The sequence below is a fragment of the Ambystoma mexicanum genome, chromosome 6p (assembly GCF_040938575.1).
Source record: "Ambystoma mexicanum isolate Mex_15411 chromosome 6p, UKY_AmexF1_1, whole genome shotgun sequence".
Classification (NCBI taxonomy): domain Eukaryota; kingdom Metazoa; phylum Chordata; class Amphibia; order Caudata; family Ambystomatidae; genus Ambystoma; species Ambystoma mexicanum.
Window position 1 is genome coordinate 366927949 of NC_090935.1, and position 27828 is coordinate 366955776.

General features: G+C 47.1%; 1 protein-coding gene across 6 annotated transcripts in view; it reads left to right on the forward strand.

The window, feature by feature from the left end:
- NIPBL (NIPBL cohesin loading factor) overlaps nt 1-27828 on the forward strand; it is a 2053700-nt gene that overhangs the window by 1853667 nt on the left and 172205 nt on the right. For all 6 annotated transcript variants that reach the window (XM_069627143.1, XM_069627142.1, XM_069627145.1 and 3 more), the window contains one exon: nt 24692-25050. In XM_069627143.1, the coding sequence (XP_069483244.1) occupies nt 24692-25050 (359 nt within the window). The remainder of the gene's footprint in view (nt 1-24691; nt 25051-27828) is intronic.

Here is a 27828-nt window from a genome sequence, read left to right on the forward strand (position 1 = left end):
ATTTGTGGTCTGTGTTCTAAATAACCTTGTCCTTCGACTTATTACTATATGATCCTAAATGCAACAGTGATATATTAATGTCCCCAGTGCCCTAGCGATTGAAGTCACCTGAAGGTGTAGGTAGTGTCTGTGGGCTATCCCAAAAGGGTATCTAATGATTTAGAAATATTAAGAGAGTATATTTCACGAAGTGTATTTGAGTGTTAATATTATATTTCTCCCTTCTGAAGAAGGCTTATTCTAACTGACTGATAAATTAATAATTGTGTATTCAAGAAACCTTGAGTGTAAGAGTTTATTTGAATACTTGTAACTGTAAATCTCTGTGTAACTCCACTACAGCTCACATTGCCCCCTCTTGAGATGAGCCTGGCTGCTCAACATGCTACCAAAACTGTGTAGTACAAGCTTATACCAAAGGTTGGGTTTCCTATACCTGTAGTCAGTTGTTTGTAGTGTTCCCGTAGGGTACTGCATACAAACTTTGCCTAACAATTATAGAAGTGTGTAACACAGAATGATTCTAGCTTAATTCTCTCCACCAAGAGAAGTATAGAAGTACCAACATACCAATCAGTGTGATTTAACAGATTTAATCTTGGATGGTCTTTTGTATTTTAAAGCTTTACATAGTTCCAAAACACTGGCTTGTGAAATTGTCATAAACGTGCAGAAAAACTTGACTTTTACAAAAATGCGTTTTTTTTTGTGTCAAACGAGAATACTTTAAAATATGCTTGCCCGAGTCCTGCACCATCTGGTCCGCTCCCTTCTGTCTTCCACCCCGACCACTCAAATGGCCTACATTAGAAGAAAGATCAAGTAATGGGCTAAACGATGCCACAAGCATGCAAGGAGGCAAACTTCACAGAAGACTGTAGAGTAATGTACGAGATATTAGATGATTTGACCAGGATCACTGTATTGCCTGCTGGCAAAGTCAGGATACAAGCATGAATGCTTTGGTTCCAAATTTGGAGACTTATTCAGCTCTTGGGTTAACAGTTTATGCTCCTCATTGGAGGTGATTACCAAGGTTTTACAATACCCCATATGAGCAAACCAATTTCTAGACCTTCACCATAAGGATGACATGTTCGTTTTTCTGGTGCAGGTACATTGCTGATAATAGCACATGGTGTGCTGCAAGACCAAGTACATACGCAGGCAGGTTTATAAACTTCAGACCTAGGAAAGGCTCTGCCAGCCTTACAGGAATGTGATATTCTAATCTTGTATAGGAACACATATTTCTGCAAGGAGTGCTTAACACACTGAGCTATCTTTTGAACCATCGTGGCACTCAATTTACCAATATGCATTTCATTTGGCTATTGCACATGATCAACCTAATTCCCGCAGGCAGGAAAGAATGCTACAGGAGTTGTGCCACAAGGAACGAACATACAAACTATATTTATGTTCACCGAAGTATCTGAGGAGAGGGTGTGTTCCCCGCTTCCTGCTCTGAAGGCAACTAATGATGTGCTTTTTGTCATTCCATCTTCAGTAGCTAAACGAATAGCCCAGACATCACCCCATTCATTACAAAATTTGTTAACAAATCTATTATCAGGTGTAGTACCACAGATTCTGAAGAAATCTGTTACTCCGCTGTTAAAAAAAAACTAATCTGAGTGGTGCAGGGGGGGCACCCCGCTGAGAGCCGCATGGGGGCAATCTCTGTGATCAAACTTTCAGGATCCGCCCGGCAAAGATCCTGGCCCTGTAGAAGGCTCGAATAAATACCCAAACACCCTGAGGAAGGAGGGTGTGAAGGCGGCCAAACGCTTCCACACTACCTGCCTTTTTGCTCTTCTTTGAACATTTACACGCCAGTCTATACTACGTGGGAGGACACAGTCCACTCAAAGGCCGAATACCACACCGCACGGGACGCACCAAGAGGAAAGGCACAGGAGGGAAAAAGACCGGCCCGATGGACTCCTTCGCCAGCTCCCAGCCACATGGGGCGCCACAGGAACACGACAAACAAGGGGAAGATCCCCTAGACCGCCTGGCGACACTGGTCCAAAATGGATTCATGGCAGTCAATGTCAAACTGGATGACATAGTCGCAACGATTGGGTCTCTGAGGGCTCGAGTGGAAAAGGAGAGCACGCGTATCACAGAAGCGGAGAGCAGGTTAAGCACGAACGAAGACACAATCTCATAACATGGCCGCGACATAGCCCACCTCCAGACAGAACTACGAAAAACTCAAAATAAGTGCGAAGATTTAGAGTCAAGATCTCGAAGGAATAACATCCGGATTGTTGGAATCGCGGAAACTTCCGGCAAAGGCGACATGGAGAGACAAGTGGAAAACCTGCTGAGAAATATCCTAGGTGCAGACTCTTTCTCCGAACACTTCCTTGTGGAGAGGGCCCACCGCACGTTGGCACCATTGCCGAAACCTGGGGTACCTCCCCACACCATAATAGCACGTCTCTTCAATTACAGAGACAGGGATTTGATACTCAGACTGTCCAGAGAGAAAGGCACTCTACATTTTGAACACAACAGAATCCATATTTCTGATGTTTGTTAATCTGCTTAGAATCACATGCTGTGCATAGGTCCGACATCCAGTGGTCACTGCGGAGTATTGCATTTTGTTTTTCGTAGTCGAAAAGGGGACGTCGACAAGGCGTGTCTGTAACACTATCCCTATAGTGACGTGCGTTGTACCCACAATCCCTCACGCGTCGAGGTCCCTCAGATTGTTTTTTTCCGCCCAGTTTCTGGTCGCCTTTCGCGGAGCTCCTAGAGAGACATTGCTATACTTGCCACGGACCTCGGTCCTTTTGTCATAACTTAATATACTGATAACGATCCCTCCCCCTCGACGTTAGCTGTGAAGCTGTTTCTCCGCAGAACTGATTTTCGACGGAGAGGAAGAGCGGAGGAGATCCTTCGGCGCTGCCGAACACGTGGCCTGGCCTCGACGGCCAACTTACAGTAGGGAGAGTGGGGGTTAGAACTTTGTCTCTTCTCTTTGAGAATGTCTTTCTTTCTCCCCTTTCTTTCCCTTGGGGTTATCGCCAGCTATTATTGCCTCAGCTATGGAGAGGACACCATTTAAGTTTTGCCCACGCTGCAGGGGCAAATATACTTGGAAAGATAAGCACAAGCTCTGTAATCGTTGCTTACCCCTCGATCACATAGAGAACAGCTGCACAGCCTGCAAGCTCTTAAAACCCAGGACTCTTAAAGAACGTAGGGTTAAGAGGTGGGCGGACTACGCGATGTCGAAGTCGGTTTCCTCACCCGCTGCCGCTGTTACTGAAAGTGACGAGGAGTGCGATAACTCGACGTCCGTTACGGAAGTCATGAACCCCCAGAAGGAGCGCTCCCGCTCCTCGTCGTCCGTCCCTGGCCCCGACGGGCTCGGCTCACGCCCTGTTTATGGGGATGAACACCCCGGCGACAAGGACGCACACAAACCCCATAAGGCTAAACACACTACCCACGGCTCTTCTTCGTCGAGAACGAAGGATCCATCAGCGCCGAAGGGGACGCAGGGCACTCCGGCGTCTACCGCAGACCGTAAAGGTCACAAGCCCCACCCGCAAACGCAGCCGCGACCAGCGATTGGGCTTCCATCTAACACTGGCGCTACCCCGAAAACATCCGACGCAACGCTCCATAGAGCGACCGAAAGTAGCCAGGAACTGCCCCTTTCTCCAAAGGACGCTTCCGAACTACCTGAAGGCTTTTCAGAAGGAGACGGGAACCTCTCGTCGACGTTGTGGGAGCGTTCTAAACGATTCGAAGGCGAAAACACTAATTTCCCCCCTCTAGACTATTCAGGGGTACCCCATGAGACCCTTGAAAGACTCCATTCTTGCATGGAGAAAATGGAAAGGTTTCTAGGAAACCTAGACCCACCCACTCACAAAAGAGAATGGCCACAGGATGACCCTAGAGTCAAGATTCCTAGGCTGGTTGACCTCACTGAGGAGGAGCAATACCTCCAAGAAGATGAGGAGTGTTTGGGTGGAGAAGAAGAGGTAGAACTTGAGGAAGAGGGGTTCGAAGAAGATCCTTACACCACTGCTACAGGGTTTGAAGAGGATACAGCTACCTCGCAGCCCTGGCATTCACCGTCAGTGCAGCCTTGGCAATCCCCATCAGTACATTCAGATCCTGATGCCTTTCTCCCTTCTCCTCTCAAGGATTCACATGGGAACTCCTCTCCCATAGATGACCAGCCTTCCCTCAATGCACTATTGCGCAAGGCAGCAGCGCATTTTGAGATTGATACAGGGGAAACTCTTCCAGACATTGACTTTGTAGAAAAAGTCATCAAAGAAAAAGCCCCTGTTAGCCAATCTATTCCACTCCTGGCTTCTATTAAAAGAAGAATTTCTCCTTCCCTTACTAACCCAGCTTTAGTAAGAGGGGTCAACCCTAGAATAGAAAAGCTCTTCAGCCCCTCATCCTCTGACCCTTTATACATCAGAGGACACTCTATTCCGGACTCCCTTGTGGTTACCAACACAAGAAAAAGAGCAGGGGTGCCACTATCCACTAGTGAAGCACCTCCAGACAAAGAAGGCAAAAAACTCTACGCACTGGGGAAGAGAATCACGACCTCCGCCGCCTTCTCTACTAGAATTGCTAATAACAACTCACTTTTAGCTAGCTACGCAGATGCACAGTGGAACAAGCTGCGCAGCGAAGCAGAGGAAGCACCTGAACCTCTGCGTTCTCGCCTGCTAGCTATAATATCAGAGGGCACACTGGTAAACCAGGGCATCGTTAAGAACTCCCTAGATGCCGCTGAGACGGCTGGCCGCTCCCTAGTGCAGGGAATACTTCTCAAGCGCCACGTTTGGCTACGCAATTCAGGTTTTAAGCCCGAAACCCAAGCCTCCCTCATAAATAAACCCATTGAACAGACGCATCTGTTTGGGAAAGCAGTAGATGAGGCCCTAGAACATGCTAAAAAAGAGTTTGATACCATCAAGACTCTTGATCAAATTTCTAGGCCCCCTAACAGGCGAGGCTATGGTAATAAACGCTCCTTTCGTGGCCAAAGACAGCAGCAGAACCAACAACAACAATATTACTCTGGTTCCAACTGGCCCACTAACCAGGGTAACATCCAGTTCAGTCAAAGAGGCCAACGCCGTGGCAAAGGAAGAGGTCGTGGCTCCAGCCCCAGAGGTTCCACGCCCAATACCAGCAAATGACCCGAAAATTGGGGTCCCCTCCCATGCATCACCGGTCGGGGGCCGCCTAACATCGTTCCTTTCAGCATGGGAGGGAATCAAGTCAGACCGTTGGGTATTATCCACCATAGCCCACGGATACTGCATCGAGTTCAACGGTTCCCCGAAGTACAAACCCCCACGGAACCGACGCATGACACCGCAACACCTCAACATTCTTCTTCAAGAGGTGGAAGAACTACTGAAAAAAGAAGCTATAGAGCCCGTCCCCCTATCACAGGTAACAGAAGGTATTTATTCAGTGTACTTCCTTGTACCCAAAAAGGACTTAACCATGCGCCCTGTATTAGATCTGCGCCCAGCGAACATATTTGTCAAACCCCAAAAGTTTCGTATGGTGACCTTACAGGAGGTAATCCCAATGTTATCACAAGGGGATTACATGACAACACTGGACATGAAAGATGCATACTTTCATATTTTAATGTTGACATCGCACAGAAAATATCTCAGGTTCAAAATAGAGGACAAACACTACCAGTTCAGAGTACTACCCTTCGGGATAGCATCTGCACCAAGGGTATTCACGAAAGTACTGGCAGTGGCAGCGGCCCACCTGCGCAGATTATCCATCCCGGTTTACCCTTACCTCGACGACTGGCTCATAACAGGGGATTCTTACGAAACATGCTTCTCCAATACCCAAAAGACCGTAGACCTTTTGTCCCAACTGGGCTTCTCCATCAACGAAAAGAAGTCCAGCTTAGACCCCAGCCAAACCAAACAATTCCTAGGGGCTCTAATTCGAACAAAGGACGGCCTCGTATTCCCCTCCAACGAGAGGGTCCAAAACATGCTGTTTCAAATTCCCCATTATGTAGCAGGCCGAGAGGTGACGGTACGCAAAGCAATGCGCTTGCTAGGGATGATGGCGTCATGTATTTATTTGGTACTTCACGCGCGCCTGCGCCCAATGCAAGAGTGGCTCTACAGCCAGTGGTGTCAGGCCAGCGGACAATGGGACGATCTAGTGGTGGTCTCGCAGGCCTTGGTTCTCTCGCTACGGTGGTGGACAAAAGAAAACCTGTTATTAGGGAAAACTTTTGCCACACCCGCAGTGGAAGCCACTCTAACCACAGACGCATCCCTTACAGGATGGGGGGCTCACCTATCCCATCAGACGGCCCACGGAGTTTGGACTCCGAGCTTAGCATCCAAGCATATAAACCTGCTGGAACTACTAGCGGTGTTCAAAGCACTGAAAGCCTTTCAGAAACAGCTACAAGAAAAGACAGTGATGGTCCTCACAGACAGCACCACAGCCATGTACTACCTCAACAAGCAAGGAGGCACTCACTCTCCAGGACTGTCCAAACTGTCCCAGAATATATGGAAGTGGGCTCTCAGACACAACATGTTCCTACTGTCACAACATGTACCATGGGAACTCAATCTTCTAGCAGACAAACTCAGCAGAGACTTCCCCCTGCCCGGAGAGTACGAATGGCAATTACACAAAGACATCGTCTTAGACGTCTTCACTCAATGGGGATTCCCGGAAATAGACCTGTTCGCAACTCTGGAAAACTCACAATGCCAAAGTTACGCCTCCAGGTACCCACAGAACCAGTCCAAGGGGAACGGTCTGTCGATTCTATGGTCAGGGAAATTTGTTTACGCCTTTCCCCCGACTCCCCTTCTCAACAAAGTGGTGCACAAGATGCATCAGGAGCAGGTTACAATGATACTAGTGGCCCCAATGTGGGCCCGGCAGCCATGGTTCGCTCACTTGATGGAGATGTCCCTATCTCCCCCAGTGAAACTTCCCTGCCCGTACAACATGCTGTCACAAGACAAGGGCAGAACACTGCATCCATGCCCTCAGACCATGAACTTAGCAGCCTGGCTCCTGAGATCATAGAATTAGGACATTTACAACTCCCACAGAGATGTATGGACATCCTCAGGGAAGCCAGAAAACCTAATACTCGACACTGCTATTCTAGCAAATGGAAAAGATTCGTTATCTGGTGTAGAGGTACTAGCATCAACCCAGTTGACTGCTCTCCTACTGACATTATTCTATACTTGACCCATTTTACTGGATTCAGGTTTAGTGTTCAATTCCATTAAAGTCCACCTAGCGGCACTTTCTGCATACACCACTTCCCAACTTAAAGTGTCGTGGTGCAAGATACCAGTTATCAAAGCCTTCATGGAGGGGGTAAAGAGGATACACCCTCCGATAGCTAACCCAGCTCCCGGATGGGACTTAAATGTGGTACTTTCCAGACTCATGGGCCCTCCCTTCGAACCCATGCACAAGGCAACTCTTAAAGATATCACCCTTAAGACTGCTTTCCTAATAGCTATCACCTCCATTAGGAGAGTAAGTGAACTACAGGCTCTTTCTATACTAGACCCCTTCGTAACAGTTCACAAAGATAAGGTGGTTCTACGCACACACCCAAGGTTTGCACCTAAATTCATCTCGAAATTTCATGTAAACCAAACTATAGAACTACCAACGTTCTTTCAAAACCCTTCCAGCTCGGGAGAAAAAAGTCTGCATACACTAGATGTACGCAGAGCTGTCATGTTCTACATGGAAAGAACCAGACCACTGAGAAAGACTAATCAGTTCTTTGTCTCGGTGGCAGCAGGAAGAGAAGGAGATGCGGTCTCAAAATCCACTATATCTAGATGGATTGTTCAATGCATCACTCTCTGTTACACTCTTGCTAAGAGAGAACTACCCTTCAAGCCAAGAGCACATTCCACTCGAGGCACGGGGGCTTCCATAGCATTCATTGCAAATGTTCCCCTTGAGTCCATCTGCAAAGCGGCAACCTGGAGTTCTGTGCACACATTTACAAAACACTACTGTCTAGATGCACACTCTAGATCTGATTCCCAGGTTGGGCAGGCAGTATTAAGACATATTTTTTCTACTGTTCCTTCTCATAACCCACCGCCAACTCCGGGTACTGCTCGCTAGTCTATGCACAGCATGTGATTCTAAGCAGATTAACAAACATCAGAAGACAATGCATTACTTACCGTAAAAGCATTTCTGATGGTTGTATCTGCTTAGATTCACATGCGCCCACCCTTCCTCCCCGCTCGGATGGAAGGAACATAGACATCCTTTTATATATATTTCTCTCTTTTCTGTACTCACTCACGGCTAAAAGGCTCCCTCAGGGCAGAAAAATACAAACAGAGGGACCTCGACGCGTGAGGGATTGTGGGTACAACGCACGTCACTATAGGGATAGTGTTACAGACACGCCTTGTCGATGTCCCCTTTTCGACTACGAAAAAAAAATTGCAATACTCCGCAGTGACCACTGGATGTCGGACCTATGCACAGCATGTGAATCTAAGCAGATACAACCATCAGAAATGCTTTTACGGTAAGTAATGCATTGTCATATCCGGACTTCTCCGCTGGTATACAGGCACAGAGGCGATCCTACGAACTGGTTAAAAAACAGCTGCGGATACGCAATGTACCGTATGCCCTCATCTTCCCAGCGAAAATGAGAATCCAACATGGTGGGAGAGCACACTTTTTCGAAAACCCCACAGAAGCCATGACATACATTGAGGCCTCCATTCCACTACCTCCCGGAGACCGGACGGTCGACCAGAACGCCAGACCACAACCCGGAGATGAGATATCAGACTCAGCTGACTGACCACAGCAAATCATCGGCTCCCAACATGGGGGGGGGGGGAATCTGAGAAGAGGGGGAGGGGGGTTCTTGCTTAAAGGGATTGCCGGCTCCCTACCGCCCCGAGAAAGGAAAACTCTGCAATATGGACGGACTGAATGAAGACTTATGATTAACCGAGCCGAGAGCCTCCGTCGGGGCAAGCCAGGTGTATGCAACGGGCAACCCTCAGGAAGGCTCACAGGATGTTCAGCTCCGTTGAGCAATGTCGGGAAAGGGTGGGGGGGCGTTGAGGGTTTGGGACTCAGTTGGATGAGTCCTACAAGTTAAAAATCGTGGTGACATTGCAGCACATGGAACTCTCCTGAGTAACAGCAAGTCAAGGGCATACAGACATGGCTAATCCTGTCAGAACGGCCCGAGGGCTTAGACTAAAACTTCTTACATGGAACGTCCGCGGGCTGAACAACCGAGTCAAATTGAACAAGGTGGGAGCCTATGTTACTCGTCACCATCCCCAGATTATCATGTTGCAAGAAACTCATGCGCTCCTGAAGGTCAACACTGAGCTCTTGAAAGGGTGCGGTAAGCATAGATACTTTACTGAATACTCTTCACGGGCACGGGGAGTACTTGTCCTGATTCACCCCTCCGTTGGGTTCCAATTGGGGAAGAGTAAAATAGACCCTCTCGGTCGCTACGTAATAGTGTGGGGAAGCATTGCTGGGGAAGAACTGATATTAATAAACACATATGGTCCAAACGTGGACGACCCTGACTTAAACACGAATGTAATGCACGAGGTTTGCTTCTCTGGAAGCGAGCAAATATTGTAGGGGGGAGATTTCAATACCATATTAGACACTACCCTAGATCTCTCCACCTCCAAACACAGGAATCCCACAAAAACAGCTGGTATTTTACAACAAATCATATCGCAACTAACACTGGTAGACGCCTGGAGAACGCTACAGCCCCATAAAAGACAGTATTCCTTTTACTCCTCGGTGCATGACACCGAATCTCGCATATATTACTGGTTGGTGTCCGCGTCTCTTATGAACCAAATAGACAATGGCGAAATACTTCCCCGCACTCTGTCGGATCACTCCCCTATCCTGTTAGACATGGCACTAGGAAACCTTAATCCCCCGGTCAGGAGATGGAGAATGCCTCCCGACATCCTTAAGAATCCAGCAGTGGCAGAGGAATTACATACAGAGGTAGAATTCTTCCGTGAAACTAATAAGGACTCAGTCAATAGCTCTGCGATTTTATGGGAGACATTTAAGGCATGGGTGAGGGGGATCCTGATTTCCAAATCCACGGGGCTGTTGAAGGTGGTCAGAGGGAACTGGCGGAAGTAGAGAAACGGTTGGGGGTGAGAACAGTGATATACACGAAGACAGCACCCTTGCGGACATCAATAGTAACCTACTAGAATTCAATAAACTAGCTACCAGGGAATTGCTGTACATGGCTACTCCAGTCAGAGCACGCCGGTATGGCGAGGGGAACAGGGCGGGTCGTACCCTGGCCAACCTACTGAAAGCAGAGACACCATACTACAATTTCCAGCATAGTAGCGAGGGACGGCACAGTAACAACAAATGAGGAGGGCATAAATAGGGAATTCTCCCATTTTTGCACAGAACTGTATGCCAATCAAGACCTGAAAACTCCCAATGACATTAGGGAATACTTGGACAGTATCGCGCTCCCGACGTTGTCAACAGAAAATAGACTGCTGCTAGACCGGCCCCTTACGATCGATTAAATAAAGGAAGCGATTAAATCACTAACCAACGGAAAGGCACCCGGCTCAGACGGACTGGGGGTTGAGTTTTATATAAGGAGCTCAGTGAGGAGCTGGACCCGATACTACTGTCCGTGTGGGAGGAGGCCATAGAGGTAGAGACACTTCCATCATCCATGAGAGAGGCCATAATAACGGTACTCCTTAATCCCAGGCGACCGCCGAACGAGACGTCCTTGTACCGGCCCCTATCCCTTATAAACTGTAATGCCAAGGTATTTGCAAAGAATATGGCCACTAGACTCCTGCCCGACATGCCCGTGTTGGTACACCCGGACCAATGCAGATTTATCCCCACCATCGACGGCACTGAATCTGTGTAGGTTATTTGGTGTCATGGTCCAGATCAAGCCAGAAGCCCAGGCGGTGGCTGCATCTCTAGATGCCGAAAAGACGTTTGATTCAGTGTCATGGACATACCTGTGGAGAAATTTGGACTAGGCCCATACTTCCTAAAATGCGTCAAGGTACTATATACTAACCCGGGAGCCAAGGTATTGACCAATCGCACCATGTCGGAATGGTTTGAGCTGGGCAGGGGTACGAGACAGGGCTGCCCATTCTCCCCCATACTGTTTGCCCTTACTACGGAACCAGTCGCAGCAGCAATTAGGGAACACCAGGGACAGAGGGGTATATGGATGGCGGCCTGACCTAATCTATATCACTATATGGAGATGACGCCCTACTATACATCTGGGGCCAGCGATGGAGACCGTGCACAAATTCGCAGAATACTCAGGATACAAAACTAATCGCTCCAAATCCGAAATCTTTCCCCTGACCCCAGCCACTGGATGTCCAAACAGCACGCACAGCCTACAATGGTCCCCTAACAAGATAAGATACCTGGGTGTTATTGTGTCGGGAGACAGAACATCCTTATTCTCGAAAAACCACGAGTCCCTATTGGACACGATTTCTACTAAACTCCGCTTCTGGGCTAAACTTCCCATCTCACTTATCGGCCGGGTTGCCATATTGAAAATGGTCATTCTCCCCAAGCTGCTATATATATTTACCAACATCCCGATATGGCCTGGTAGGCGGTTCTTTGACACTCTCAGATCCATAGCGGTAGAGTTTGTCTGGTGCGGAGGGGCGGCCAGAATGAAGTAGGAAAAAATGGTGGAACCCTATAACAAAGGTGGCATAGCACCTCCAGACTTCGAATTGTATTACCTAGTGGCACAGGCTCAGTTCGTTAAACACTGGTATGATGAGCAGGGCACCTCACCCCACATTTGTTTAGAAAAACACGCTGCACGCCCAACCGACTTAAGGTCAGTCACCATTAAAGGAAAACACAGAGATGAGTGTCCATTCGACCCAGTCAGTACAACAGCGCATGCATGGTCCAAACTTTACCGTAGGCTCAGGTTGGAGACACCTTACTATGCTGAGGCCCCATTCTGGACCTTCCCCGGTATAGCACCCACATATGATCCAGATGTACAGAAAACATGGGACCCGGAGGAAGAATTTAAAATCAAAGACCTATTCCCTAATGGCAAATTTATAACGCTGGAAGAGTTCAAAACAGAGATGGGAAGGGACCAATTGATGATATTACAATACCATAGAATGAGAATGGCTTTTAAGGCTAGGTGGCCAATGTTCCCAGATGAACCCCCACCGCACCCGTGCCTGGTGGCCCTGTCAACCCAGTCGGGAACCAGTGTCTCGGGGCTTATATGGCTGTACAGGCCAACACTCCAACGGTAAATATGATAAAGTCCTCCTGGGAAACGGATCTGGGTGCTACCATAACTGACAAAGCCTGGGAGAGGTACTGTGAATTGACCAAGAGGGTATCCATGAACGCGGGCCTCCGGCTGATACAATTTACGGTGTTAAACAAGTTGCACTACACCCCCCAAAAAATTGCAAAATTCACAAATAACAGTCCCGGTAGATGTCAGAAGTGTGGGGCGGATCAGGCCGACTCAATAAACACATGTACTGGACCTGCCCACACATGTGTCTTCTGGGGGGAGGTGGTTGAAAATCCTAGAGGAGGTAACCCAGATACCGGCAGACCTCACACCACAAAAGTATCTGTTTGGGGATATTGGTAAACAGTCAGAAGGCTCTTTAATATTGCATGCGCGGTGGCAAAAAAGTGCATTCTGCAAAAATGGAAGAGTGCACAGGCACCACAAGTGAGCCACTTTCTGAAGGAACTGATGTATGTTAATGAATGTGAGGAACACTACGTAATATCACTCCCGAACTCATGTAAACCGAAGGACATTTGGGCCCCGTTTAGAGTATATGTATGCCAAGCGGACTCGGCCAGTAGCAGCCCGGCAGGGCCCAGTAATATGTCTGATCTGTAATACCGCACACTATGCTATATAACTGAACTGTACGTCTCTGTTATGGTTATATTCGGAATGTCATGTTGTTGCAATGTTGTGTACCACAATCATTAAATAAAGTTTTTAAAAAAAAAACTAATCTAGACCCTAAGAATTTTCAGAATTATAGACCAATAGCAGGACTGCCATGGCCATCTAAAATGTTGGAGAAAATTGTGACAGCCCAGCTGCAGAAACATGTGGATCAAGATAATTTGCTGGACTATCTACAATCCGGATTCCAACCAGGGTTCGGAATAGAGACGGCTTTGTTGACTGTCTGGGATAACCTATTGGAGACGGCGGATCAGGGGGGCATGTTGTTGTTGGTCATGTTAGACCTGTCCACCGCTTTCGATACAGTAGACCACAGGATCCTACTGAAACTTCTGAGGGAAGTAGGAGGGGGAGGGGTGGTGGAGCAAGCCCTTCAATGGTTCGAATCTTTTCTCACCAGAAGAGAACAAAGATTTCGACTTGGAGATTTTTTGTCAGACTCCGTGTTAAAAAAAATTGTGGCGTCCCGCAGGGTCCTCCCTTTCCCACTGCTTTTTAATTTATATGTTAAACTACTCATGGAGATCCTGAGAAAGCACTGCATACACCTCCATTCGTATGCAGATGATACTCCGGTGTTCATGGGGGTACATAATCCAGAGAAGACAAATGAGAAAATGGAACAGTGCCTACAGGAAGTACAGGCCTGGATGTGTGCCATTCAGTTATTGCTGAATGCTAGCAAAACAGAAGTGGCTTTATTCGCCTCCAAGTACCATCTGCAACATAGGGAGCTGTTACAATGACCATGCTTCCTGGGGACACAGCTGAATTTTGCCAAGAAAATTAAACATTTGGGCTGTGTCTGGGAGGATATGGGATGTGGAGCTCAGGTCAGCGTTAAGGTACAGACAGCATTCCACTCCCTACACCTATTGAGAAATATCCTACCATTCATTGCAAATGAAGACAGAGCAGTGGTTATTGGCACACTGGTCAACTCAAGACTGGATTATGGAAACGCACTGCTGTCGGGTATACCAGCCTATCAGCTGCGATGATTGCAAGTGGCCCAGAATGCAGCAGTTAGGCTGGTGTACAAGGTAAAAAAATCAGCCCCAACTTCTAATTTAAGAGCTTTGCATTGGCTGGCGGTAAAGGAGAGAATTGATTTTAAAGTTCTCTGTCTGGTATTTAAGTGCGTCAATAAGGCAGCACCACGATACTTCTCAGACAAAATCAAGAGGCATGTTCCAAACCGGCAGCTGCATTCAGCGGATCAGAATCTGCTTCAGATACCATGCACTCGGTATGTGAGCAAAGGGGACCGTAGATTTGGAGTCTACGGGCCAAGAGTATGAAATAAATTACCTAGAGAAATCTGTCAGACTAAAACCCTCCCGGCATTCCGCAGGGCCCTGAAGACTCATCTATTCTGTTAGAGACTTTGGATCTGAGTTGGTGCAAGTTAATCTTCAGTGTTTATAGTGGATTAAGGTTGTTAGGGAGAATTCTCTGTTTAGGCTGAATTTCCCTACCTAGTGAGTCCCCCAGCAGCTTTGCGGGATTTCTGGGGTTTAATTTTTTTCTCCTGTCAAGAGTGAGACTCTTTTACCCTCACTCTTGGACATGTTGAAGTGTGTTTTCTTGGTTAAACCTTGTGTTGAATGGGCTATGGGGTCTCTTACTCCATAGGGCCTCATGTATTTTTGTGATGTGGGTCACACAGCACCCTCTGTGCCGTGACCCAGGGGTGTCCTAGGGACTCCCCAACATAGACTCCATACCCTGGGACTGACTACTGTCTCCCAGGGCATGTAAAGTCACCAAAGACTTTGCTAGTCTTGAATCCTGAACAGAACCAGTACAAACCATCATATTGTGGACGTACTGGCTGGGGCAATTCGATTGCCCCAGGGTCTGTTAGTCGAGGGGGCACGTCTCCGTCCCCCCTGATCGAGTTTTGGCTGGTGGCAGTGGAAACTACTTTTTATATTCGACCGCGAATATTTCCCTATGGGATTTCCCATTGTTTTAGGCTAACACATTTAATTATTTATTTACGGTAGCCTTAAACATACCGCCGGTTTATATATTTATTTTTATAACTCCGGTTGGGACTTTTTGCCAAAACTTGATTCTAAAATGGCGTTGGTGTTCGCCTCTGTAACTCTGACCCAAAGTGGAGCCCTTTGTTCCACTTTTGGCGGGCTTCTCCACAGAAGCCCTCCAAAGTGGTGCCACTCTGTCTGGGGTACTTAGGAGGGGTGGAGGGGGATTTAGGCACCCTGGACTGAGTTACCTTGGTAACTCAAGTCGCACTCCGTCCTGATTGGCCCAAGTGGTGAGCCGCCCGGCTCACCACTTAGCATGGTTGAGTGACAGCTAGGCTGGGTGAATGGGGGTTTGCTGCATAAAAGCAGGGCTTTGGGGACTGGGACTTCAGAAGTCGCCACAGGACCAAGAATCCGACGAGGGAAGAGCTGAGCCGACCTGCTTCGACGACACCACCCGGTGGAGCCCTGCTGAACCGTCTCACCACTTTTTCCCGACGACCGAGGAGAACTCTTAACGGAGTGGCTCCTTCCCTTGACTGGTGGGGACAACCAGTTTTCGCCTTCTTTCCGTTCTTTGAGGTATCTCGTGGCCGCCTTGCCTGTGCCAAGCACCCCGGCAACCGGAATACCACACTTTACCCCCATACCGCGAAAGTCGGCACCAACCCTTTAACCGGAGGACTCCGCGGCTGGTTTCTTCCCGGGCAGTGCAACGACCCTCTTCTTCTGCTCTTCAGCGAGAACTTCTTCTCCCCTGACCGACGTCGAGCCCTGCTGCCACTGCCTGGAACAACTGCCACCGCTGGAGGATCCTTTCCGCTTAAGGTACTGTGTTCTGCCTGGCTTCCCTTGCTACCGACTGTACGGGGTAGATTTAGTCCCCGGCTTTCGAACCTGGGAGTGCCTGGGACACTTTGGCTAAACTTTCTGAGCCACTCTAACCTCTTTTTGACTCTTTGCAAGACTTTGAATCTCTAACTAACAGTGTGATCTTGGGCACATTTTCGCTCCGGCTACTCTAAGAGTGGGCCCTGCCTAGTGACTTTTGCTCACCTGTGACTTTATTCTTCTTTAAGCCTATTGCAAGTGCTCTGGACCTTAGAGTGGTGTGTCTAACCCATTTCTGCTTTCTCTCTCCCTTTCTTGGAAACTACTAGAGTGTCATCTAACGTTAAGCACTCACCTCTGTTTTAATTAAGTGGTGTTTACTTAGAGTTGTCTAGATAGGAGAAAGGATTGAATCTACTTTCATTATAACTGTGTTGAAGTGCTTTTACTATATTTTTGCTAGAGTGTTTTTAACTTATGTGTATTTTAAATAAATAACTATATACTTTTGAAACCAAGCTCTGGTCAGTGTTTGCTTGTGCTATTGTGTTTTGGTACATATTGTGTATACTTTACATACTGCCTAACTCTTCTTGAGAGAAGTCTGACTGCTCAGCCACAGCTACCAGGTAAATCTGGGTGGTGCAGACTGCTACCAAAGGGGTTTACTGCTCTACCTGTAGTCTTAAATCTTTTGCAGTGTTCCCCAAGGGAACTGCACAGGTTTCTGCCTAACACTGGTGTACAGCGGTGGGATTTGTATTGAGTATACATTTTATTGTGCTTTAGATACCTTAGTGCAACTAACCACAAAGCTTAGCACTGAAAAAGTAAAACCTCTAACATGTCAGTTATAGAAAGCTATAGTCAAGAGTCCCTGGCAGCCAAAACTGCTGATTGTTTAAGAGTGCTCTGTAAACATAAGGATCTCCTGACTAAGGGCAAGAAAATGGAGCTGATTGAAAGATTGTTAGCTAACCAAAGTCTGGGTGATGGTTCAGAGGAACCTACCACTCCAGCGACTGTAGATGACAGTGTTGAAGTTAACATGGAGCAAAATGTTGATGTTTCTGAGGAAGAGTCAGAAGAGGAGGGTGAGGCTGTTGTAACTGTCCCCCCTAAGCCTCTGCCTGCTCTACCTGCTGTACCTACTGGACCTTTACCAGGTCCCACATTTAGTCCTCAGTACTTTGAACTGGAGAAAATGAAGCTAGAATTGGAGTATAAGAAACTTAATGCTCAAACTGACAAAGAACTAAGGCTAAGGGAAATGGAGCTCAAGTATGACTTAGAAATGAAGAAATTATCTGTTGAGAATGTTTCTCTCTCTGGCTCCTCTAGAAGTTCCAGTCCTAAAAGACCCCGGATGCCTAAAGAATTGGTTGGTATGTATGAGCCTAAGTTGGATGTGTTGGATTGGTTGTCTCTGTTTGAATATAATCATGGGCTCCAGAACATCACAGGAAATGACTTACTCACCTGGTTGTTCTCTAGGCTTCCCCCTGTTGCAACTGATGTGGTAATGGAGATGGGGGAGGAGGATAGGAAGGACTATGAATGTGTGAAACTAGCTTTGATAGCTAGGTTTGGGAAGACCCCTTCCCAGTATCTTAAGAGGTTTAGGAGCCTCAAAAAGCATGATGGTACCCCTTGGGCTACCTGGGTGAGTGAATGTTTGAAAAACTTAGAGGGATGGATTAAGGGTTACAAGGTGAACACTTATGAGGGGATGAGAAATCTCTTTATGTTGGAGTCAATTTATGATGCCTGCTCTCCTGAGCTCAGACAGCACTTGGCTGATTCACAGGAATTGGATCCTAGGAAGCTAGCTAAGGCTGCTGACTTGTGGGTTGCCAACAGGGCCACTCACAAGGATTCTGGGGTAACTCAGAAGAAGGATGGGGAGAAACAGCCTAAAAAGGACCCCAAAGAGAATTCTAATACCTCCCATACCCAAGAGGGCCACAAACAACCAAATAACCAGGGTAAGCCCCAGGGTAAACCGAATCAGGCTAGTGTACCTTCTGGCCACAAGCCAGAAGGAGGTCAGAGCAAGCCACCCTTCCAGAGAGCATTTGGACAATGCTATGTCTGTCAGGGTACTGACCATATCAAAGGAGATCCCAAGTGCAAGGGTAAACCTGCAGGGATCAGCACAGTCTCCTTAGCCTTCACTCCTGAGGATGAAGTACCGATGGCTAGTGCCCACTTTGAACTCTTTGCTGAAGAACCCTTGGGTCTTCAAGCAACTGTAAACTTAGAGCCTATGGGTCTGGTTAGTCCCCAGAATAGGGTTGTGTATAACTCCCTACCTGTTAACTCTAAGGTGTATTATGTGGACAGTGTTCTTGTCAATGGCCAGGATACTCCTGCCAGGAGAGACACTGGGGCCAGCAGAACAGTAGTGGATGAAAGCTTCTTTCAACCTGAGGATGTGGCCAAAGCACCCAAAGGTCCCACTAAGATGTCTGGAGGCCCTGTCCAAATGGTTCCTATTCTACCAGCCCTCATTCAGTGTAACAACATGACAGTGAGGATCCCTGTCAGTGTTCAGACTGAGGTACCTGGGAAGGTCCTGTTGGGGAATGACCTAAGAACTCTAGGAGTAGTGTCACATACCCCCAGGCCTCCCAGTATGGAGAAGCAGAACTTAACCAAATTGGCTAGACAGGCTACCTTGAAGGACCCTTCTAAGCCTGTGGGACCCTCTACTGAGAACCCCACTACAAGCCCTGGTGTTAGTAAGTTGACCTCTAACCCAGGCACATTTCAGGATAGTATGCTAGGAACATGGGTGCCCCAACCAAGCTCCATCATTGTTCCCCTAGTCTCAGAGTCTCTGACTCCCCCTGCTTCTGAGGAAGAGGTGGATAGACCAACTAGGCCCCTGTCTGGACCTGAGAGAACTGGTAATTCTCAGTGCTGGTGGAAAACCAGAAAAGAAAAGTCTAAGGCCAAAAACCTTCAGACTGTTGGACCTTCTACTGAAGACCCCAACTCAAATCCTAATGTTAGGGGGGAAACTCCTAAAATAGGTAAGGGTAGATCTAAGAGGAAGGGGAAGCAGGTGCAGTGCCTAACCCCAACCCCTCCAACCAAGAGGCCTAAGACCCAACCTGCTCCCACAAGAGAGGTGGTGAGGAACCTTGGAGGCCCCTCTAGATCTCAGGGAATCCTTTATAAGGACCCCTTGAAAAAGCCTAACATAGGTTCAGAAGTTGTACCAACTTCTGAGGGACTGGTCAACCAGATCCCCTATAACAAAAAGACTGATGTTCCTCAAAGGGTCTGTAGGTCCGTTAGCTTGCAAAAGAAAACCTTTGAGTTCTCCATTGAACATAGGTCAAGGTGTCACCATCAAAATGCTGATGGACTCTCTAGGATGTATATCATCGACTAGAGGTATGAGGTTCATCCAGGAGTGGATTAAATCCTCCTGTCCCTTAGTCTGGGGGGGGCGAGTGTTAGGGAGAATTCTCTGTTTAGGCTGAATTTCCCTACCTAGTGAGTCCCCCAGCAGCTTTGCGGGATTTCTGGGGTTTAATTTTTTTCTCCTGTCAAGAGTGAGACTCTTTTACCCTCACTCTTGGACATGTTGAAGTGTGTTTTCTTGGTTAAACCTTGTGTTGAATGGGCTATGGGGTCTCTTACTCCATAGGGCCTCATGTATTTTTGTGATGTGGGTCACACAGCACCCTCTGTGCCGTGACCCAGGGGTGTCCTAGGGACTCCCCAACATAGACTCCATACCCTGGGACTGACTACTGTCTCCCAGGGCATGTAAAGTCACCAAAGACTTTGCTAGTCTTGAATCCTGAACAGAACCAGTACAAACCATCATATTGTGGACGTACTGGCTGGGGCAATTCGATTGCCCCAGGGTCTGTTAGTCGAGGGGGCACGTCTCCGTCCCCCCTGATCGAGTTTTGGCTGGTGGCAGTGGAAACTACTTTTTATATTCGACCGCGAATATTTCCCTATGGGATTTCCCATTGTTTTAGGCTAACACATTTAATTATTTATTTACGGTAGCCTTAAACATACCGCCGGTTTATATATTTATTTTTATAACTCCGGTTGGGACTTTTTGCCAAAACTTGATTCTAAAATGGCGTTGGTGTTCGCCTCTGTAACTCTGACCCAAAGTGGAGCCCTTTGTTCCACTTTTGGCGGGCTTCTCCACAGAAGCCCTCCAAAGTGGTGCCACTCTGTCTGGGGTACTTAGGAGGGGTGGAGGGGGATTTAGGCACCCTGGACTGAGTTACCTTGGTAACTCAAGTCGCACTCCGTCCTGATTGGCCCAAGTGGTGAGCCGCCCGGCTCACCACTTAGCATGGTTGAGTGACAGCTAGGCTGGGTGAATGGGGGTTTGCTGCATAAAAGCAGGGCTTTGGGGACTGGGACTTCAGAAGTCGCCACAGGACCAAGAATCCGACGAGGGAAGAGCTGAGCCGACCTGCTTCGACGACACCACCCGGTGGAGCCCTGCTGAACCGTCTCACCACTTTTTCCCGACGACCGAGGAGAACTCTTAACGGAGTGGCTCCTTCCCTTGACTGGTGGGGACAACCAGTTTTCGCCTTCTTTCCGTTCTTTGAGGTATCTCGTGGCCGCCTTGCCTGTGCCAAGCACCCCGGCAACCGGAATACCACACTTTACCCCCATACCGCGAAAGTCGGCACCAACCCTTTAACCGGAGGACTCCGCGGCTGGTTTCTTCCCGGGCAGTGCAACGACCCTCTTCTTCTGCTCTTCAGCGAGAACTTCTTCTCCCCTGACCGACGTCGAGCCCTGCTGCCACTGCCTGGAACAACTGCCACCGCTGGAGGATCCTTTCCGCTTAAGGTACTGTGTTCTGCCTGGCTTCCCTTGCTACCGACTGTACGGGGTAGATTTAGTCCCCGGCTTTCGAACCTGGGAGTGCCTGGGACACTTTGGCTAAACTTTCTGAGCCACTCTAACCTCTTTTTGACTCTTTGCAAGACTTTGAATCTCTAACTAACAGTGTGATCTTGGGCACATTTTCGCTCCGGCTACTCTAAGAGTGGGCCCTGCCTAGTGACTTTTGCTCACCTGTGACTTTATTCTTCTTTAAGCCTATTGCAAGTGCTCTGGACCTTAGAGTGGTGTGTCTAACCCATTTCTGCTTTCTCTCTCCCTTTCTTGGAAACTACTAGAGTGTCATCTAACGTTAAGCACTCACCTCTGTTTTAATTAAGTGGTGTTTACTTAGAGTTGTCTAGATAGGAGAAAGGATTGAATCTACTTTCATTATAACTGTGTTGAAGTGCTTTTACTATATTTTTGCTAGAGTGTTTTTAACTTATGTGTATTTTAAATAAATAACTATATACTTTTGAAACCAAGCTCTGGTCAGTGTTTGCTTGTGCTATTGTGTTTTGGTACATATTGTGTATACTTTACATACTGCCTAACTCTTCTTGAGAGAAGTCTGACTGCTCAGCCACAGCTACCAGGTAAATCTGGGTGGTGCAGACTGCTACCAAAGGGGTTTACTGCTCTACCTGTAGTCTTAAATCTTTTGCAGTGTTCCCCAAGGGAACTGCACAGGTTTCTGCCTAACAAAGGTAAAGATGAATGGTAATGGATACACCAGCGCCCAATTACGATTGAATTTGTCCGGTGCGCGATATAAATCATTTCAAAATTATATATACCCCAGTGAACACAGAAAGCATTACATGATGAATTGATTGAGGCAGAATGTAGTTGCCAAAACAGGCAATAGGTTTAGAGCCTCAGCACCATGCCATAAAATATCCTGATGTGTGCTATTTAAGTCTGTTGAACAAAGGAATCTTACTTCTGTAGATCGGGCAGCCTTGTGGGGCCCCTCCAAGGTGGGGGCCCTGAGCAAGTGCCCCTTTTGACCTCCCATAGAAACGTCTCTGTACAGTCCTACTATCCAACCTTTGGTAATCTGATAACCTTGTAATTAAATCGTTTTTCTTTCCTTTAACAGGGAGATTCCTGACTTTACACATTTCTTTCATTTGTTCTACTGTTAGAATGAGCAGGGATTCTTTCTTGAAGTTATCCATACTAGGCATGTTACAATTGCTATGCTAGTGGAGATTAGCCTTGAGGGTTTTTAGTTGAACAAAAGTAAAACACACACACTCAATGTAACAACTCTAATAGATCCTCACCGCCTGCCACCAGTGTTAGGCAAGATTGTGTGCAGTACCCTTTGGTTGCACTACAGCAACCTTGACCTCCTGACAGGGGTGATGCTAGGTCTGGAAAAGATCAGGGGCTAAGCTAATGTTGGGACTGGCGTGATTCGGATCTAGCTATAGGCTTTTGGTTGTAGTGCCTGAGCTTCTATCCAGGGCTACAACCAAAAAACCCGGAGCTATTGCCCCCTCGACCCCCCCCTCCCCCTCCTCCCTCCCTAGCAACGCCTCTGCCTCCTGGAAATGGGAACCCAACATTTGGTAAGAGTCTGTACTACACAGGTTGGTAGTGTGGCTGAGCAGCCAAGCTTATCGCAAGAGGGGTCAATGTGAGCAGTAGGGTTGTAACACAGTTTCACAGTGACAGTTATTTAAATATTTACACTCAAGGTTTCTTGACAGGTAAATACTTTTTGAACCTTCCAATGTCCAGTAAATTTAATCCTTTCCTGGGTGAAAGGGTAAAGGCACAGTGTTAAAGAAGTCTCTCAGCGAGCCAGGACCGCCAATGTTAGTTGAACTATGTCTAGGGGAGATGAAGATCTTCTTTGCAGGTAACTAAAAGCTGTAAGCAACTCTGCAAGGGCAAGCAAGACAAGTCTCAACTGAGAGCAAGTAAGGCTACACCGCAAGAGGTAAGTTCTCTTAGACTTTATAGTACCTTTGGTTAGAAGAAATGGTTCCAGCTGGCTTCTGTTCCTGTACAGCTCTGCAGATCCTGGTGTTCCTGGGCCTCCGTCATGGGGACAAGAGGGAGGATGTCTGGGGTCTCCTGCACTGCAATGGGCAGGTCATTGGCAGCGATGGACAAACTTCAATTCAGTGGCACTTTAGTGTTTCACCTACTCGCGTCTGACTGCAATAGCAACACTGCAGTTCCCGGATACCACTTCAGACTTTCCTTGCATCTGGGGTCCAGCACTCTGTTGAGGTGGCACAGGGTTGGTCACTCCTGCTTCAGGGAAGTCCGGAGGATCTTCCTGGCACTCGGGTCTGACTTAAAAGCGATCCACTCGGATAGGTGTTCCTCTCCCTGGGACTTCGGTTCCAGCAGAAGCAGTGGAAGTGCAGCCCGCTTTGAGAGAATGTCCAAACGAGTTCACTTTGGAGTTGATTGGTCCTACCAACTCAAGGGGAGAAGTCGTCCTTGCAGGGCTTCTCTAGTCGAAACAAATTTGGAGCTTCTGCACAGCAGCCGGGCTTCACCAGGGCAAACCAACGGTCCAGGAGTTGCAGCAGGCGTCTCTTCCAAGTTCTTCTTTGGATTCCTTCGTCCAGTGGTCGACTCTTCCTTCCAAGCCAAAAGCATTGCCTTTTATGCAGGTTTCTCCCATTCATTCCAGCATAGCTGTCAATGATGACAACAGGGTGGCTGTGCTTGCCGGACAGCCAGCCGGCCAATCACCTCTGGGTGCATTCCTGCAACCAAGGAGAATAAGCACAGGGAGTTTCGGGCACCTCCCTCTCTTCCTGCCCCTGTCAGACATACTGGAGCTAGAGGCGGCCTTCACTCGTGAATCCTGCCAAAGACAAATCAACAAAGGGACCACACCTTGGTTTTTGCATGCAAAGTACATCTCAAGAAGGACCTTTCTGACAAACGCCGAAAAAAGACGACCAGGGCCATTTTGACAAGATGGGCACCCATGGGTGCCTTACTGCAGCTGTAAACGCCGCCCGCAGTAAAAATACACAATGGTAGTAAAAAGTAAACCACTGCCACCAGCCATTAATTGTAGAAAGGGTAACATACATTTTTTACATGAGAAACAGAGTTTGTCAGACTCCAAAGTCAAAAGAAACCGAGTATAAATAAAATTAAAAAAAATACATAAAAGATTAAAAAAATAAAAAAGTCCTATAGTCCAGCAAAAAGAGCTGGGGGTCTCTAAGGTAGAGCGGAATTGGCACATTTTTGAGAATCCTACCTAACAATGGAGAAGGACGAGGGGGAATAAAAGAAAAGCTTATGATGGAACTGCTCTCGATCCCGAATTGCAGGAAGATGCAAGTGTACGTAACACGATTATCTCCTGAAAAAGGGAACATTTAGCCATATGGAATGGATGGCACTCTGATGGACTAATGAGGCATCTAGAAATCTTGCCTGCCACTATCTAAATAGCCCACTTGCTCTCAGCCTGTCTGTGTTTTAACTACAAGGCTTTACGATTTTCCGTAAACCAAGGTTGTGTCGGCCGGTTATGGGTCTTGGCCAAACATATAGCGGCCAGTTCATCAGTGCATTTGGAGGCTGCTTATGTATGTTAATATAGGTCCGTTTTCCATTTAATAAAGTCTATAACCAAAACAATGAGTCTGTGTCAGCGTCTCATTACTGGCTCCTAACAACTCATTTGTACTGCGCACAGCGTACTTGCTTCAGAACTTTCTTAAAGGGTAAGACTCCCTTTCTGGTGCGCTTGTTTAATTCATGTTTTCTCCTAATAAAATATTACAAAAACAATCATTCTAATTATATCATTGTTGCGCTCAAAATACTATTCTTTCTCGTTTCTTACATATATGTTTGTATTTATTGCATTTTGCAGTTTATTCAGTGCATCTTTCATTTCTTCCAGTCAATGGTGAAGGAGAAAACTAAGGAGAAACCTAAGGAAAAAGTGAAGGAGAAACCTAAGGAAAAAGTGAAGGAGAAACCCAAGGAAAAAACTAAAGATAAAAGTAAGGAGAAAAAATCCTCCTCCTCTGAAGAAGACGACATTGAAAGTGAAAATGAGGAAGAAGCTGTCCGGCCACGGAAGACAAGGAAACGTACAAATTCAAATTCTGATTCAGAGGATGAGGAGGATCTAGATAATTTGATGCGATGTTTGCCTGAGGATTTAGCTCTGATTGACTTTGCAAATGCTTCCCAAGGCATTCTTTTGCTTTTGATGTTAAAACAGCATTTAAAGAACCTTTGTGGGTTTTCGGACAGGTAATTTTATATAGTAACATTTTAGTCCGTTTGTCCTGCTTTGCATTGTAAATGGAGTTATTGTAAAATGTAAGTTTCTGTTTTAGAAAGTGATTGTTTTGTTTGCACTGCTGTGTTTTTCATCGCCTTCTTAAGTCTGAAATTCTGTGTGTTTCTCTGTAAAATTATTTCCCATTTGCCAATTCTACCATAGTTCATTTTGACCAGTGATTCTGCTTTGGACTAAACACAAGTGGTGTGAAAAATCTGTGTGTTTTAGGGAGAATTCTCAGAAATTTGCTAATTTCCTTCTACCTTAGAGACCCCCAGCTCTTTTGCTGGACTTCAGGACTTTTCATTTTTTATTCTTAAGAGTGTGAGACCTTTTTCCCACTCGCTCATGCATTTTTATTTGATTTGAACTGTTTCTTTTGGTTTTGGAGTCTGACAAACTCCATACGCATCGTTTTACATAGTGAAACACAGCACACTCAGTGCAGTGTCATATAGAAATCATTTGGATTTCTGCTAAGGTTTAAATACCTTCTCTTGGATAAACTATTGTTTCAAAGAGTAGTGAAGGCAAAATTGACTTCACTTATATTTGTATCTTTATAGACCCAACACACACTATCTTACAATACGGTGCTGGAGGGTTTACTTAGTATCCCCTTTGTCTATCTTCTCGTGTAACATTGTTATGTTACCCTTTCTGCAATTAATAGCTGGTGGAAGTGGTTAATTTTTTCCTACCATTGTGTATGTTTACCACAGGCTGAATCCTCAGCTGCAGTATTAAACCCATGGGTGCCCATTTTGTCAAAATGGCCCTCGTAGTCTTTTTTTTCACCATTTCTTGTTGGAAAGGTCCTTCTTGAGATTTACTCTGCGCGCCAAGCCAGGTTTGGTCCCTTTGTTCGATTTTTCTTTGACAGGATTCACTAGTGAAGCCCACCTCTGGCTCCAGCGTGCCTGGCAGGGCAGGAAGTCAGGGAGGTGCCCGAAACTCCCTGTGCTTAGTCTCCTTGGTTACAGGAATCCACCCAAAGGTGATTGACTGGCTGGCTGTCTTTGCAGGACAGCCACTCTGCTGTGTAGGTGACAGCTAGGCTGCGGATGAATGGGAACAACTTGCATAAAAGGCAAGGTCTTTTGCAAGGAAGTCAGAGTCGACCTCTGGATGAAGGAACCAAAGAAAGAAACTTGGAGACGCGTGCTGCATCTCCTGGACGGTTGGTTTGCCCAGTGAAGCCCTGCTGCAGTGCTTAATCTCCTATTTCGACATCCGCTAGAGAAGCCCGGCAGGGACGACTTCTCCCCTTGGGTTTGTGGGACCAATCGACCCCAAGACAAACTCGACTGAAACCCCTCTCTCTCTGCTGGCTGTACTTCCATTGCTGCTGCAGGAACCAAGTGCCAGGGGACAGGTACACCAGAATTGAGTGCATCGTTTTAAAGCCGGACCCGAGCTCCAGGAAGATCCTCCGTACTCCCTCGAAGCAGGGCTGACAAAGCCCGAGTCACCTCAACAGAGTGCTGGGCCCCAGAAGCAAGGAAAGTCTACAGGGTGTCCAAGAACCGTGGTGGTGCTATTAGCAAGAAGCAGGCAGATGGAGAAGATGAAAGTGCACAGCCTGTTGCGGACCCGCTTGCGCGAATGCCCCAGCGGAAACAGACTCGCAGTGCTTGGCCTCGTCTTAGGCCACCACAGATGGGGCACCAATAAAAGGACTTAGAAGCCTCCTCCTCGGACAGGCCAGTCCTGGGTGAGGCATGCCCCTGCTTGGCGCAAGGGGTGGGCTTGGCGATGAGCCACGCCGCCAGTCTACTGTAACAAGCCTTTTTGGTTTGCTTGGAGAACTCGAGGCAGATTTCACAATCCGCTTCCCTGTGGTCCGGATGGAGACAGTAGAGGCACTGAAGGTGTTTTTCCAATTCCAAACACGTTCCGCAGTCTGCAGCTGGAGCAGAGCTTGAAAAGGGAACTTCCCTCTTTCTTCTCTTCTGACATGGTCTGGAGTGTGGAGTAGGCCTGACTGCTTTCTGGAATCTTTGATGAAACTTCAACGATTCTTGTCCTTGAGGGGCACTGAAATTCGCTGACAAACGGATCCCTGCTTGTCGGCCGATGGCGTTAAAGAGCACACATGCTCAGTTTGACAAAAATAGGACTTTTTATCGAAAAAGCATGAAAAACGTAGAATAGCTCACAGAGCAGAACATGAAGACTCCCAACACTTGAACGTGCGGTAAAAATCTGAAGTTGGCTGCCAGAGGAGGGGCTTGGGGAAAGGGAAGTCATTGGCTGGGGGCAGTATGACCCAGAATAAAGTGATTGGTTTAGAGGAGAAATACAGTTTGAAAGTGAAACTGTTTTTTCTTTTACCGATGATTCCTGGCCTGACTGGGAATATTCTTGAGCATGTGAATCCAAGCCAGACCCCATGCTGGAGAAAGTACATTTACATTAAGAAGAGGTATAAATGCTGCATTGACAATGTGTTGTTACTGCCTTATCTTTATATGCTGACTCCTAGGCGACTCCTGGCCATTGATACAGGATGAGTAGCAAAGATACTGTAAAGACATTTTCAAGACTTTTTTTATCTTCATTGTTTTCTTCAGAAATATCCTACAGGAAGCACATGTGATCTCATCATGACCACTTGGCAAACAAAGATTTTCAGTTTTGTGTGGTCAATCCAAGAGAATAGTTTGTTGCATCAATGGATTATGTACCACATGGAACAACCTTGAATTTATAAATATCTGAATCACTTCAAAGTAATTCCTTGTGGG